The sequence below is a fragment of the Salmo trutta genome, chromosome 23 (assembly GCF_901001165.1).
Source record: "Salmo trutta chromosome 23, fSalTru1.1, whole genome shotgun sequence".
In the NCBI taxonomy this organism is placed as follows: Eukaryota; Metazoa; Chordata; class Actinopteri; order Salmoniformes; family Salmonidae; genus Salmo; species Salmo trutta.
The window spans coordinates 14228404-14245019 of record NC_042979.1 but is presented as its reverse complement, the minus strand read 5'-3'; the positions used below and the strand labels follow the sequence as shown (position 1 = coordinate 14245019).

Here is a 16616-nt window from a genome sequence, read left to right as displayed (position 1 = left end):
ACTGGGGTTGGAGCAAAAACCTACAGGAGGGTAGCTCTCCAGGAACAGGGTTGGAGCAAAAACCTACAGGAGGGTAGCTCTCCAGGAACAGGGTTGGAGCAAAAACCTACAGGAGGGTAGCTCTCCAGGAACAGGGTTGGAGCAAAAACCTACAGGAGGGTAGCTCTCCAGGAACAGGGTTGGAGCAAAAACCTACAGGAGGGTAGCTCTCCAGGAACAGGGTTGGAGCAAAAACCTACAGGAGGGTAGCTCTCCAGGAACAGGGTTGGAGCAAAAACCTACAGGAGGGTAGCTCTCCAGGAACAGGGTTGGAGCAAAGACCTACAGGAGGGTAGCTCTCCAGGAACAGGGTTGGAGCAAAAACCTACAGGAGGGTAGCTCTCCAGGAACAGGGTTGGAGCAAAGATCTACAGGAGGGTAGCTCTCCAGGAACAGGGTTGGAGCAAAAACCTACAGGAGGGTAGCTCTCCAGGAACAGGGTTGGAGCAAAAACCTACAGGAGGGTAGCTCTCCAGGAACAGGGTTGGAGCAAAAACCTACAGGAGGGTAGCTCTCCAGGAACAGGGTTGGAGAGCCCTGGACTAGAGGGACATGTTGAACAAGCCTGACCACATTGTTTTACATTTTTGTACGATTCCCAAATGTATTGCTCTATTTTTCTGTGAATGAATAACAACATTGGACAACAATGAAAGCTGCCACCCCTACCTACCTTGCCCTACGTTTCTCCACACTGTCTTCTCAACACAGCTGCAGTAATAGTGAGGTGATGCTCTCCCCCATACAGTTATTCATCATATTTGTCATTCTGTGAGCAGTCAGTCTGTTTTTTTATTGCCTTTCTGTTTGGATTCACATTGAGTGCTTCACCGAAGATAAGAAGCTGCAGTCACAGCATTGTGTTCATTGTTCATTTTGTAACCTCCAAGAGGGTACTCATGGTCACACACCTCACAGATCTGAGACCCCTGGTTGACTCTTCCTGCCCCCCTCCTCCTCCTCCTCCTCCTCCTCCTCCTCATTTCCTTCCAGACTTCAGCTGGGTGTTTTATTCCAGGACAGAGTGTCGCGGAACAGACGACCACAAGGCTCAGCTTTTGTTTGACCGAGGCTTTTACTGTTGACTCAGATCCTCATTGTTCAGTTCAAAACTATACATTAGGGATTGTTTTGACTGTTATTATAATATATGAACACCTGAGACATACAGATAGATGTACATAACGTTGCCTTTATAACATAATAAATGAATACAGTCAAAATACAGTATACAGTCAACCAAACCCCTCTTTCAGGGCTTCAGTACGGCAAACCAATGGTTCGGGGATATTAAACCTTTACAGATATTCATAAAGGGAGAGAACACTGCTATGAACTAATGACTCAGAGGCAATTTGTGAGGTATTGGTAATGGGGTGTTGTGCTGCTGCACTATTATGAGCTAAATCAGTGGGCTGTCAAAACAAACAGTGTCACTCAATGGGAGGTGAAGGCAAGCAAGAGGAGTGAACTAAAAAGCAACAGGGCAACAATCAATATTATACCATAGGCTTAACGACTGGTTGTAGCACTCTACTGAGGGAATTGTCAGAGTTAAACCATGTGGGTTAACACTTCAGGCCTATAGCCTGCTCTTATACTGTATTGTTGTAATTATTACATAACATTGTTGTTGCATGTTGAGTAATTATTACACAAGTGGAATATGAAGCAGTCTCTGTTCTTGTATAATTACAACCCCTTTTGAAGGCCAATGGAGTAGTGACATTGTGGTGCTCCATTGTGTTAAATAGGCTATTACAACTACAGAGATCATCCATTTAAAAAGGAATTGTGTAACTAACGGCAAACACTTTCTTGAGCAATGTAGAAATAGAAAGCTGTGATTATTACTGGACAGAGACGTGAACACTCACTCAGTCTTATTGCGGGATTTAACCTCGCTGAGCTCCAACAGGTTGATGACTGCGTGCCCGAGCAACTTGTCCGATCCCACGAGAGCCCGGTGCATTACGTGGACATGCAACGTACACTTCTCTGTGTTACCGTTGTGGAAGAGCGGCAGCTCGAACGTGGCCTCCTCTTTCCACACCGGTGCCACGCTCTTTTCTGCCACCGACGTAGAGAATTTATCCTTGGCCACTTGCATGATAGCGTATGAGTCGTTGGTGCCATTTTTTCCCTTTATCCTCAGGCTTCTTGCCTGAAGCACAGTTACCTTTACGCTGGTGGGATACCACTGTTGGCTCTGGTCCGATAGAGACATGGCTGAGACCTGCGGAGGTTTGGACGAGGGGGCCTCTGAATAACGTCTAGAAACGTGTTGGTGTGCTAAATAGAAGTAGAGAAGTTAGTGTAGCGCGACAGAGAAAAACTTTTACCTATGGACGGTTGAGGAAACAGCTGAGTGGGAGTGGTATGTTGAAATACTCTTGCGAGACAGGTTATTTGCTAAGCCAAGACACTCCCACAAATGAATGACAAAGCTCGACTTTCGACCGGATGCCTGAAAAAATACCCACATCATTAGGAAACATTATCCAATAGAAGTATATATACTGAACAAAAATATAAACGCAACATGTAAATTGTTGGTCCCATGTTTCATGAGCTGACATAAAATATCCCAGAAATGTTCCCTACACACAAAAAGCTTATTTTTCTCAAATTGTGTGCACAAATTTGTTTACATCCCTGTTAGTGAGCATTTCTCCTCGGCTAAGATAATCCATACACCTGACAGGGATGGCATATTAAGAAGCTGATTAAACAACATGGTCATTACACAGGTGCACCTTGTGCTGGGGTCAATCAAAGGCCACTCAAATGTGACATTTTGTCACTCAACACAATGCCACAGAGTGTAATTGGCATGCTGACTGCAGGAATGTACCCCAGAGAATTTGTCAGTATGTCCAACCGGCCTCACAACCGCAGACCACGTGTAACCACGCCAGGCCAGGACCTCCACATCCGGCTTCTTCACCTGCAGGATCGTTCGAAAGGGGGGAGGGGTGCTGAGGAGTATTTCTGTATGTAATAAAGCCATTTTGTGGGGAAAAACTAATTCTGATTGGCTGGGCCTGGCTTTTCGGTGGGTCTATGCCCTCCCAGGCCCACCCATGGCTGCACCCCTGCCCAGTCATGTGAAATCCATAGATTAAGGCCAAATTAATTTATTTCAATTGACTGATTTCCTTATATGAACTGTAACTCAGTAAAAATCTTTGAAATTGTTACATGTTGCATTTACATTTTTGTTCAGTACAGTATATGCTTCATATTAAAGTAGTAGGGTATTAATAGGCACTACAATATTTACATTAATCTCTATTTCCCATTAAATGCAGAAATTGGTTTTATCATAGTAGGCTAGGCCTACAGCAAACGATAGAGGTAGGCCTACATTTGGATTTATTTTGTTTAAAAATATACAGTACCAGTCAAAAGTTTGGACACACCTACTCATTCAAGGGTTTTCTTTATTTTTACTATTTTCTACATTGTAAAATAATAGTGAAGACATCAAGACTATGAAATAACACATATGGAATCATGTAGTAAGCAAAACAAGTGTTAAACAAATCAAAATATATTTTATATTTTATATTCTTCAAAGTGGCCACCCTTTGCCTTGATGACAGCTTTGCACACTCTTGGCATTCTCTCAACCAGCTTCACATGGAATGCTTTTCCAACAGTCTTGAAGGAGTTCCAACATATGCTGAGCACTTGTTGGCTGCTTTTCCTTCACTCTGCAGTCCAACTCATCCCAAACCATCTCAACTGGATTGAGGTCGGGTGATTGTGGAGGCCAGGTCATCTGATGCAGCACTCCATTACTCTCCTTAGTCAAATAGCCCTTACACAGCATGGAGGTGTGTTTTGGGTCATGGTCCTGTTGAAAAACAAATGATGGTCTCACTAGGTGCAAACCAGATGGGATGGCGTATAGCTACAGAATGCTGTGGTAGCCATGCTGGTTAAGTGTGCCTTGGAATTCTAAATAAATCACCAACAGTGTCACCAGCAAAACACTCCCACACCATCACACCTCCTCCTCCATGCTTCACAGTGGGAACCACACATGGGGAACCTACTTTGCATCTCACAAAGACAGCGGTAGGAACCAGAAATCTCAAATTTGGACTCATCATACCAAAGGACAGATTTCCCCCGGTCTAATGTCCATTGCTCGTGTTTCTTGGCCCATTTAAGTCTCTTCTTCTTATTGGTGTCCTTTAGTAGTGGTTTCTTTGCAGCAATTTGACCATGAAGGCCTGATTCACGCCGTCTCCTCTGAACAGTTGATGTTGAGATGTGTAGGTTATTTGAACTATGTGAAGCATTTATTTGGTCTGCAATCTGAGGCTGGTAACTCTAATGAACTTGTCCTCTGCAGCAGAGGTAACTCTGGGTCTTCCTTTCCTGTGGCGGTCCTCATGAGAGCCAGTTTCATCATAGCACTTGATGTTTTTTGCGACTGCATTTGAAATTTTCCGCATTGACTGACATTCATGTCTTAAAGTAATGATGGACTGTCGTTTCTATTTGCTTATTTGAGCTGTTCTTGCCATAATATGGACTTGGTCTTTTACCAAATAAGGCTATCTTCTGTATACCATCCCTGCCTTATCACAACACAACTGATTGGTTCAAACACATTAAAAAGGAAATAAATTCCCCAAATTAACTTTTAACAAGGCACACATGTTAATTGAAATGCATTCCAGGTGACTACCTCATGAAGCTGGTTGAGAGAATGCCAATTGTGCAAGGCTGTCATCAAGGCAAAGTTGGCTCCTTTGAAGAATCTCAAATCTCAAATATATTTTGATTTGTTTAACACTTTTTTGGTTACCACATGATTCCATGTGTTTTTTCATAGTTTTGATGTCTTCACTATTATTCTAAAATGTAGAAAATAGCAAAAAAAAAGAAAAACCTTGAATGATTTTGTGTTTCCAAACCTTTGGCTGGTACTGTATATTATTTGTGAAAGAATTCCTGTCAAGACTTTTCTCAGTGTGCAGACATTTCCCTGCATCCTCTTTAAAAGTTTTGTTGTGACATTTATGCTGTAATATGGAGAAATATAATATTATGTATGCACATATTTTACCAGGTACAGTAATGAAAACACTATATTTTGTCCATGTCTTCGCTTAATGCAAAACTAGACAGTATAGGCCTACACATGTGAGACTTCGTAGCTACTACCAACCTGTCCATGATAGCTGACCAACCTGTGTCAGTCAAGTCGTCATGGCTTTAATGAGAGATCCAAGCTCACCAGGACAGGTCTATTGAAGCAGGAGCCTGCAGGAAATGGGCGCGTTCCCCTCCCCAAGTGTTGCTGACGTCTGCTAGATCTTGCAACGCCTAGATAGGTATTTTACGTATAAGCAAACTACATCATATGTTAAAGAAATCTGTCAGTCGATGACACGGTCGATGACGTGGTACGCAATCATTGGTTGATGCATGCAACATCTGAGCCGGGGAGCATGACCAATATCTACCTGACACTCAGACCAAGTAGTAGTGAGGAGGAAAAATGAATCTCTGCTCACACAGCATCAACTAATTGTCATTCCACTAGAATTTAGTGAGCAAAATTCTCTCTCTCTCTCTCTCTCTCTCTCTCTCTCTCTCTCTCTCTCTCTCGCTCTCTCTTTCTCTCTCTGTCTCTGTACCAGAGAAGTTTAATTTTGTCTGTTGGAAGAGGACTGAATTGCCAAAACACCCTCTCATGGTTTTAGTTCTAAAGCTATACAAGAAAAACCTATTCTCAGTGTTATCCTGGAAACCCAGTAGCCAGTTATGATTGAAAGCTTGAGGCATTCAGTATTGAAAGAAGTGGTTTATAATCATTTTGGCTTCTGGCCCCTGCTGAATGTTGAATGTCCGTCTTCCACATATGCCTTCAGAGCTTTCTTATATCTCTCATGCAAATGTCTCACCTCCTATTCAAAAGTGATTACTTTATTTTTTACATAATAACAGCGTGATTTGTATTCAGATCGTTCTATTTAAACTCATCAATTTAATATAACAGCCCAATATCTAAATTCAATTAAAATCATGGTTACACATAATTAAATGATGTAGTTTTATCATAATAAAATCACACACACTTGGGGCAAACTAACACAGGCAGCAAACGTGTAAAGGTTGCCCCCTACTGCTCCATTCTGTAGCTAGAGGACTCCAGGGCCCTGTTTCAGAACGCAGGTTTAACAAACTCTGAGTTTAAACCTGAACTCTGGGTTGACTAACTCTGAGCTGTCAAACTCAGAGTTTTCGGTTTCAGAACAGGTGATAACAATTAGTTCAATCAACTCTGAGTTAAGTTAACCCTGAGTAAAGCGCATGCATGAGGAGATAAAAAGCCCTCATCAATGGAACGCAGACAACATGATTCATCAAGGCAACAGGAGAAAAAAGGTCTCAATCCTCCTACTTCTCCCCCAGTGGAGTTAGAAATATTAATGAATGCATATGTAGAATATGAATATATATTTAAGAAAAAAAGCAATACAGTAGCAGCAGCAAAAGAACGTAAGCTGGCGTAGCAGAAAATTGCTGACCGAGTCAATGCGTGAGTATTAATTGAAAAAAAAGTTTTATCTTGAGTGTTTCACTTATTCAACAATTTATATAGTGTGTGTGTGTGCGTGTGTGTGTGTGTGTGTGTGCGTGTGTGTGTGTGTGTGTGTGCGTGTGTGTGCGCGTGTGTGTGTGTGTTTAATATTTATGCAGGTGCAACCCAACAGGCACAAAACATACTTGGCAGCAACTGAAGATGAAATATAAAAATATACTTCAAACAGGTAAGGTATAATTTCATTACAAGCAATTGTGATGTTGTTTAGCCTACACTACATAATTAAACAGCATTCAGTGGCTACATTCAACATGTGATATATTTAAGTATTTTTTCAAATATATATTTTTTTCAGCCATCCCAACACTGCCAGTATTTAATATTGTTTATTTGAAAGTAACACCTAAATGCCTTTATACATACAAGTCTCCAAATGTTGTGCTTACTGGACATGTTCAAATTCGACCTCCATTATAGAAAATATAAAAAAGTCTGAGGGCCGAAAGGTAGGGGTCCACCACCACTCAGGTAGGGGTCCAGCACCACTCACAGAGGCTGAAGAGATGGCCCTCAGTCAAACAGTGGGTGACCTATTGCTGGAGGCATCTCTGGAGGAAGCTCATCTGACCCAACCACCCCCCAGGACACAAGGGCCTACATAAGAGGTTAGTTATTCAGATTAATGATATACTGTATGTACATTCATCCTTTTGCCAGTGTTACCTCAGTGACGCCCACCCATCCATCTTAGACACAACTTGGCACGTTGATTTTCTTGTAGCGGTACAATTCTTTGCAATTGACTGTTACTTTTTCAGATTCTTAGTTGTCCTTCAATCTATTTTAAGGTGACTCAGAGTTATATATTTGAACAATTGTGATGTAGCCTGCACACTGTTGTAAAAACAAAATTCAAATTAGGTGAAGCACTTTTCTAGGTAAAGTTTATCATTTGTCTAATCTTCATCTTCTACCAGTTACTGATGGTGTAATGTCTGGTGGAGCCTTCTGCCATAACAGACATCCATGCAGTTGTCAGTACTCTTGATACTCCACAGATGTTTCATAATGGTTTAGAGTAGAACATCAGAATTGTTCATTTTCATTACAGGAGGATAATGAAGACACCTTGCCAGCTGCCACAGAGAGAGAAGATACAGAGGCCTATTGAGGTTTACACCGTAAAAATAACATCTAGCAGTTGATAGTGTTGTATCATAATAAAACATTTACATTTACATTTTAGTCATTTAGCAGACGCTCTTATCCAGAGCGACTTACAGTAGTGAATGCATACATTTCATACAATTTCATACATTTCATACATTTTATTTTTTTTTCTGTGCTGGCCCCCCGTGGGAATCGAACCCACAACCCTGGCGTTGCAAACACCACGCTCTACCAACTGAGCTACAGGGAAGGCTAACATTCACCTTCTTTTTCTCTAACAGAGCAATGCAATTACAATGAGGAAGAGGGTCCATCCACCTCCACAGCACAACTTACCTCAGTAAGATGTTGTTCAGCATTGGCCCATGACTTACAGTGAAACTAACTAGACCTGGCACTGTGAAATTTTAATGTCATTTTTTTGTGTTCCTATAGCTCCCTGTGAAACACCTGTACAAAGTGTACTTAGAGAAACAAATTGAAAAATGTAATTTAGAAATGTACCACATAAGGCTGCAGATGCAAAAGATAAAAATAGAAATACAACTGCTGGAACATCAGTTAAAGGTGGGTGAGGTGCCCACAGCTGGATGATTTGTCTGAACAACACAAAAAATACAAACTACTGTACTGCATTTGTACTTGCAGGAAATAAGGAAGACTTCATAAAAAGAAAGGCATATTGTCTTTATTTGACACTGGGGAGGTGATGGGTCAATCAGAAATGATGGTAGCGTATTGTGTCTCTGACTGCTCTTCCATCTGGTGCGTCCGCGGGGTGGTCAGGATCGTTCACTGGTTGAGTAGGACATTGATCTCCTCTAATTGTGGCAATGTTGTGGAGAATCACATATGCCACAATGTCACATGCCCTTTCTAGGGTGACCCTGAGCCTACGAAGGCACTGGAACCGGACCTTGAGCATCCCAATGGTCATCTCTATCCTGGCTCGTGTCCTGCAGTGAGCTAAGTTTTAACATTGCTGTGGGCCGGGCTTAGGATCAGGGTCAGCAAATAGGGGTGGCAGGGGTACCCTCTGTCACCGAGCAGGTAACCATTAAACTCTCCTATGATAATATGAGGATACAGTTTACATTTTTAGTTGCAATTGGAGGAAACGAAATATTGATTATAATAGGATATAGCTCTCTCTCTATATATACACACTGCTCAAAAAAATAAAGGGAACACTTAAACAACACAATGTAACTCCAAGTCAGTCACACTTCTGTGAAATCAAACTGTCCACTTAGGAAGCAACACTGATTGACAATAAATTTCACATGCTGTTGTGCAAATGGAATAGACAACAGGTGGAAATGATAGGCAATTAGCAAGACACCCCCAATAAAGGAGTGGTTCTGCAGGTGGGGACCACAGACCACTTCTCAGTTCCTATGCTTCCTGGCTGATGTTTTGGTCACTTTTGAATGCTGGCGGTGCTTTCACTCTAGTGGTAGCATGAGACGGAGTCTACAACCCACACAAGTGGCTCAGGTAGTGCAGCTCATCCAGGATGGCACATCAATGCGAGCTGTGGCAAGAAGGTTTGCTGTGTCTGTCAGCGTAGTGTCCAGAGCATGGAGGCGCTACCAGGAGACAGGCCAGTACATCAGGAGACGTGGAGGAGGCCGTAGGAGGGCAACAACCCAGCAGCAGGACCGCTACCTCCGCCTTTGTGCAAGGAGGAGCAGGAGAAGCACTGCCAGAGCCCTGCAAAATGACCTCCAGCAGGCCACAAATGTGCATGTGTCTGCTCAAACGGTCAGAAACAGACTCCATGAGGGTGGTATGAGGGCCCGACGTCCACAGGTGGGGGTTGTGCTTACAGCCCAACACCATGCAGGACGTTTGGCATTTGCCAGAGAACACCAAGATTGGCAAATTCGCCACTGGCACCCTGTGCTCTTCACAGATGAAAGCAGGTTCCCACTGAGCACGTGACAGACGTGACAGAGTCTGGAGACGCCGTGGAGAACGTTCTGCTGCCTGCAACATCCTCCAGCATGACCGGTTTGGCGGTGGGTCAGTCATGGTGTGGGGTGGCATTTCTTTGGGGGGCCACACAGCCCTCCATGTGCTCGCCAGAGGTAGCCTGACTGCCATTAGGTACTGAGATGAGATCCTCAGACCCCTTGTGAGACCATATGCTTGTGCGGTTGGCCCTGGGTTCCTCCTAATGCAAGACAATGCTAGACCTCATGTGGCTGGAGTGTGTCAGCAGTTCCTGCAAGAGGAAGGCATTGATGCTATGGACTGGCCCACCCGTTCCCCAGACCTGAATCCAATTGAGCACATCTGGGACATCATGTCTCGCTCCATCCACCAATGCCACGTTGCACCACAGACTGTCCAGGAGTTGGCGGATGCTTTAGTCCAGGTCTGGGAGGAGATCCCTCAGGTGACCATCTGCCACCTCATCAGGAGCATGCCCAGGCATTGTAGGGAGGTCATACAGGCACGTGGAGGCCACACACACTACTGAGCCTCATTTTGACTTGTTTTAAGGACATTACATCAAAGTTGGATCAGCCTGTAGTGTGGTTTTCCACTTTAATTTTGAGTGTGACTCCAAATCCAGACCTCCATGGGTTGATAAATTGGATTTCCATTGATTATTTTTGTGTGATTTTGTTGTCAGCACATTCAACTATGTAAAGAAAAAAGTATTTAATAAGATTATTTCTTTCATTCAGATCTAGGATGTGTTGTTTAAATGTTCCCTTTATTTTTTTGAGCAGTATATATATATAGCTCACTACAGGCAACTCTAGCGCTCAGTGTACACTCAAAGTATTTGCGAGTCATGCACAGACCCAGGCCACTTTGCTTCCACGTTGCTGATGACGTGGGCTGCATCACATATGATCTTCACAGTGCAGAACAGTAACTAGCTGCAGTAGCTGTATTGTAAAGTATCTTTTATTTGGAATGCTAAAGGCTACTATTTAGGCCTACCTGCATATTAATTCTGTTCGGGAAGACTTCCTATTCACATATGCAGCCAATCACACCTGGAAACCATAAAATATATCAAATTAACTGATTAGTGCTTCAAGTCTCAAAGCTTCATACTAAATGAATTAATTATTGCTTAAATTGATACCTGCAATTTTGTGGAATTCTTCTCTGATGAGTCTTGTGGGTCTGTGACTTGGGAACACCACAAAAGTGTACAGTAAACGTTTCAGTGCAAGAGTCACATTTCTGACAGCCAGCCAGACAGACGGTTGCCTTGGAAATATGCTCAGCGTCACCGATGTTATATAGAAAACTCCCGTTGGCAAAAAAAACAAGTGCAACACAAATCATTTGTTTCCGAACTGAGAGTATGTCCACGATGTGTCATATGAACGATATGAGGGCTGAGAATATTGTTCAGATGAATGATCGATTGTGCAAAAAACCGGAAATGCTCAAACAGATAAACATCAGGGAATGATTAAACATCCAAGCGGGGTCTGATCACCCTCTCCCAACGGAGAATTCTGCAGAGTATTTGCATTTCAATATCAACTGGCTCTTCCAGAAAAGGACATGCCATGTCTGACACCTCATTCAGTCTGCAGGCTTCAGCTAAAGAGGAGGAGAAACTCCGGGTTAGTTGAAAACCTGCACGCTGGCAGGTTAGCTTCCTTCAATGAGTACGTTGCCATAGTAACTGACTCGGAGTTAAGCTGAACTGGCTTTGTGAAACCAAAAACCCAGAGTTTCCTTCAACTCTGAGTCAACTGAGTTTTCACTAAACCTGCTTTCTGAAACAGGGCCCTGATATCTCAAGAGGTGATAAGTACAATGTTTGTCTTGATCTGTTGTTGTCTAGTATTGTTTTTTTGCTAGATTAGGCAATCTACTTTAAGTGCCGCCTGTCTTCCCAGTAGCCTACTTGGTGCGTGAACTGCTGTCTGCTCATACCTTGCAGATGATTGTTGACACATCAACCAGGATTCAATTTGTGACTGTTGTTGTTTTGGTAATCAGTGGCTGTATTGGAGTGGAAGTGGTTTCTTCTCTCCTTGGCAATTAGTACAGGGAAGCGGGCTCAACACCTTTGCAAGGCAATTAACAATTAGTATTAGTACTTCAGTCTCTTCTGTTTTCTCATCGCCAGCTGTAAGCAGCGGTCTCGTCGCAAAACTAAGACCGTTGCCGAAACAAAGACAGTTCTGCAGAATTATTCAAAGATGGAAAGAGAGTAAGGTTCCACACCGCTCTCTCACTTTAGTATCTTACTTAGTTATTTCCAGATCTCATTTTGCTCTTTTGTGGCTATGGCAACTAAGAGTGTGTTGTCTAAACCTGTTTGCTCCTCCTCCTGTACGCTTTACAGATGCTCCCCACCCCTTGGCTAAAACCCTTCTAATTTAGTGTACCGTGCACACACAACCCATGTGGAATTCCTGGCCTCTGGCAGCATTTGGAACTGCTGATCTGTGGGCAAGAACGCCGAGTTCATCTCAGCCTATTCTGCTCTTCAGTCCCTTGACTTGTTGGCCCTGACGGAGACATGGATCACCCCAGAGAACACTGCTACTCCAGCTGCTCTCTCTTCATCTGAATATGTTTTCTCTCATAGTCCGAGAGCATCTGGTTGTCGCGGTGGTGGCACAGGTCTACTCAGTGGAGATTTTCTCTTTTCTCCCTCTCTCACCTGTCCATTTCCTCATTTGAATTCCATGCTGTCACTGTCACTTATCCACTCAAGCTTAACATTGTTTTCATCTATCGCACTCCAGGTGTCCTTAGATAGTTCCTCAATGAGCTTGACACTTTTTGATAAGCTAATTTCCTGACGATCGCTCACTGCTCTTTGTACTTGGCGACTTCAACCTCCTGACATCTGCCTTCGATTCATTTCTTTCCTACTCTCTTCCCCTCCTTGCCTCTTTTGACCTCACCCTTTACCAGTCCTCTCCCACTCACAAGGCAGGCGTATTGCCTGACCTCATCTTTACTGGAGCCTGTTTGCCCACTATTCTCACTGCAACCCCACTCCAGGTCTCTGATCACTACTTTGTTCCTTTTCTGTCTCCCTTTCCTCCAACCCTAGCCACTCAGCCCCTACCCAGATGGTCATGCTCCGTCACAATCGTCGCTCGCTATCTCCCACTACTCTCTCCTCTTCGACCCTACACTCCTCCCTTTCTGCATCCTATGACTCACACTGTCCCCTTTCCTCCCGGCCGGCTCAGCCCTCCCCCTGCTCTGAAAATGGAGGAAAATGAAACATCTGGAAGACCTATCATTCTTTCACTCCCTCCTCTCTACCTTCTCTCCCTCTGTATCCACTGCTAAAGCCACTTTTTAAAGTTCAAGCTTCTGCTTTTAACCCTAGGAAACTATTTTCCTTTCTTAATCCTCCACCTCCTTCTCCCTTTCTGCAGATTACTTTGTCAACCACTTTGAAAAGTAGGTTGACAACATTCGCCCCTCATTGAGTCCACTGGTCCTGCTCACACAGAACTACCCTACGCCTTGACCTCTTTCTCCCCTCTCTCTCTCCAGATGAAATCCTGCGACTAGTGAGGTCCAGCTGCCGACAACCTGCCTGCATGCCTCCATCACCTCCTCCAGACCATCTCTGGAGACCTTCTCCCATTCCTCACTTCCCTCATCAACTCATCCTTGACCGCTGGCTACGTCCCCTCAAACTTAAAAATGGCCTGAGTCGCTCACCTCCTCAAGAAACCAACACTCGACTCCTTTGACTTGAAAACCTAAAGACCGGTATCCCTTTCTTTTCTTTCCGAAACACCTGAGTATGGTGTCTCTGACCAACTCTCTCACAACAATCTTTTTGACCCTAACCATTCAGGCTTCAAGACGGGTCACTTAACCAAGACTCTTCTCTGTGTCACGTAGGCTCTCCACACTGAAAAAAGCTGCCTCTCTCTCTGTTCTCATCCTCCTAGATCCATCTGCTGTCTTCAACACCATGAGCCATCAGAATCCTCCACTCCACCCTCTCAGGGATTGCATCCTACCTAGCAGGCCGCTCCTACTAGGTGACGTGAAGAAGATCTGTGTCTGCACCACATACTCTCACCATTGGTGTCCCTCAGGGCTCGGTTCAAGGGCCTCTCCTTTTCTCTCTATACACCAAGTCACTCGGCTCTGTCATATTCTCACATGGTCTCTCCTATCATTACTATGCAGATGACAACTACTTTTATCCTTCCCGCCTTCTGACACCTAGGTGGCGACGCACATCTCTGCGTGCCACCTCAGCTTGGATGTCGGCCCACCACCTTAAGCTCAACCTTGCACGAATGCGCTACTTTCCTCCCGGGGAAGTTCTGCCCGCTCCAAGACCTCTCCATCATGGTTGACAACTCCATGGTCTCCCCCTCCCAGTGCAAAGAACCTTGGCGTGACCCTGGAAAATACCCTGTCATTCCCTGCAAACATCAAAGCAGTGGCTAGCTCCTGCAGGTTCAAGCTCTAGTGAAACTTATCCAGAATGCTGTAGCCCACCTGGTGTTCAACCTTCCCAAGTTCTCCCTTGTCACCCCGCTCCTCCGCACACTCCACTGTCTTCCAGTCGAAGCTCGTATCCACTACAAGACCATGGTGCTTGCCTATGGAGCAGCAAGAGGAACTGCCCCTCCCTAGCTTCAGGCTATGCTCAAACCCTACACCCCAACCCGAGCACTGTGTTTTGCCACCTCTGGTATGTTGGCTGTCAATCCTCTATGGGTCCTCTATGGGTCAGCCCCCTCCAAGCCCAGTCCAAGCTGTTCTCTGTCCTTACACTACAATGGTGGAACCAACTTTCCCCTGAAGCTAAGACAGCAGAGTCTCTGCCCATCTTCTGAAAACATCTGAAACCCTACCTCTTCAAAGAGTATCTTAAATAATTCCTACAGTACAGCTCCTCATCCACCAAGAGGTGGCGCCTCTTGAGCAGGCTCAGCCCACAGTCCCTACAGGTGTAACACTACTGGTGTCTGTGATGCCTCTCTCTGGTCCTGCCGGGTAGAGTACCGCAGAGAGAAACTCCATTACCATCACAGTCAATGGCACAGAGGATCAAACATTTACCCAGCTGCATGGATCTCAGAATGGCATACATTACAATTTGTACATTAACTTTGGACAATGACTATTTACTCTGTGTGAATGTTTTACTAGAAAGCTCGAAGGTATTTCAAAATACTTGATACAATAATTGGCAAAAAATATCATGGCACACCCTGAGAAGAAAGTAAATATTTTACTGGAGACCAAGAGCAGGGTCATATTCTTACACGATAAGAGTTCCACAGCTTCACATTCGCGGAACCTCTGCACTCTCAACAGGGAGGGGTTGCTGGGTGGCCAAGTTTTTTTGGGATCCGCAGAGCCGCATCTCCCGAAATCATTCACACTACTATTAACTCCCTATCTGTTCTTATAGATAACCTCTCCGTGTGTCCAAAAAAAGGTAGCATTCACTTCAGTCCTGTTTCTTCTAAGTTTGACCTATAAATTGTCTCACTTCTACAGTCCTTACCCAGCACCTCCTCTTCCAGGCAGAAGGAGTTACGACTGCTGAGGGGCTGTGGATGTCTCTCTCCCCTGCCCTGGATTTTGTGGTAGACATCAGAGCCCAGAAGAGGATACCTCTGCCTGGGGACATCACAACTGTGGCAAATGGGAGGGAGCGGCGAATAATGATGCAATTATGATACTCATTATACACTATATACAGATGCGTTACCTTTAGGTAATAAAAATGCATACAGTAATTGGAAGCATCACCTCTCCCTGCATGGGACACTTTAAAGAGTATCCACATGGGGGCAGCAAATTACTTTAATCGCAATCTGTTGGCTACGATCATTGATTTACTGTCCTGAATCAGTCACCTCGTTGTTGTTGGGGATATGATCAGTCTTCCTGTTCACAGGAGTCATGGAAAATATGTTAGGCACGGAAATCAAGGTAACTTGCTGTGATGGAATATTTTAGTTTGCTGTAGTTCTCATTACTCCATTGACTGGCAGCAATCTAGAGACATTGAATAATTAAAAAAATATACTTGAATTATTTTTAAACTGTCTATAGCTGCTTCAATCTGTATAGAGTATAGTCATACAAATCATATTAGAAATACAGCACATAAAGATCTGTTCAATAAATCTCTTTACAGTAAACACACAGTAAAAGAACCAACCTGGTTATGACAGACTAACTCCTGAGGAAAAGCCACCCTTCTGGTCAGTCCAAAGACTGTTTCAGATCTGTCATGTAGGGACAGATTGAAACAAAGTGAACAGAACCCAGTCATCTGTTTACAATACGCTAATGAAGTGAATATATAACTCTTCTCTTTCTCAGCATACCTGTCTATGAGAGAGTGGGAGCTGAGGTCTGGATTTCTTGCTGTTTTTCTGAGCCAGCACATGCAGCATCCCTGCAGGACTCTCCATTTATCTCCACTATGATATCACTCACTCACAAGTTAGCCAGCTCAGCTTCACTTAACCCATTCACCTGTAGTTGTAGATGTAGAGACGGTGTGAGAAAATACACAGAAATGTTACTAAATTAAGAATGTTGTATCTGTTCATTTGTGTAGTGTGTGTGGCAGAGCAGTCTGTGTTTGCAGCTACCTTGGTGACAGTCAGAGGCGGTGGCACCATGGAGGTCTAGTCAGGGTTACCATGTCATCAGGGTAAGAGGTCGAGGAAACAGAGCAAGCTGAGTAAATCTGACAAGTGAGTGTGATATAACGCAGATACAGCAAAGAGCGTGGTTACAGCAGTTGAGCGCCTATGCACTTGTGCGATATGGAGCCTCCACCCAAGAACATCTGTACATGACGTTCTCCGAAAGATTGTATCTCTGTCAGTAAATC

The 16616-nt window shown here is 44.0% G+C and overlaps 1 protein-coding gene across 2 annotated transcripts in view; it reads right to left on the bottom strand.

The window, feature by feature from the left end:
* The window catches only part of rab11fip1b (RAB11 family interacting protein 1 (class I) b), a 29089-nt gene extending 26666 nt beyond the window's left edge, over nt 1-2423 (bottom strand). Inside the window, exon 1 of one of the 2 annotated variants that reach the window (XM_029709124.1) lies at nt 1917-2423. In XM_029709124.1, the coding sequence (XP_029564984.1) occupies nt 1917-2266 (350 nt within the window). In that variant the 5' untranslated portion in view covers nt 2267-2423. The remainder of the gene's footprint in view (nt 1-1916) is intronic. The other variant, XM_029709125.1, reaches the window with a different exon arrangement.
* Between the last annotated feature and the right edge of the window lie 14193 nt (nt 2424-16616).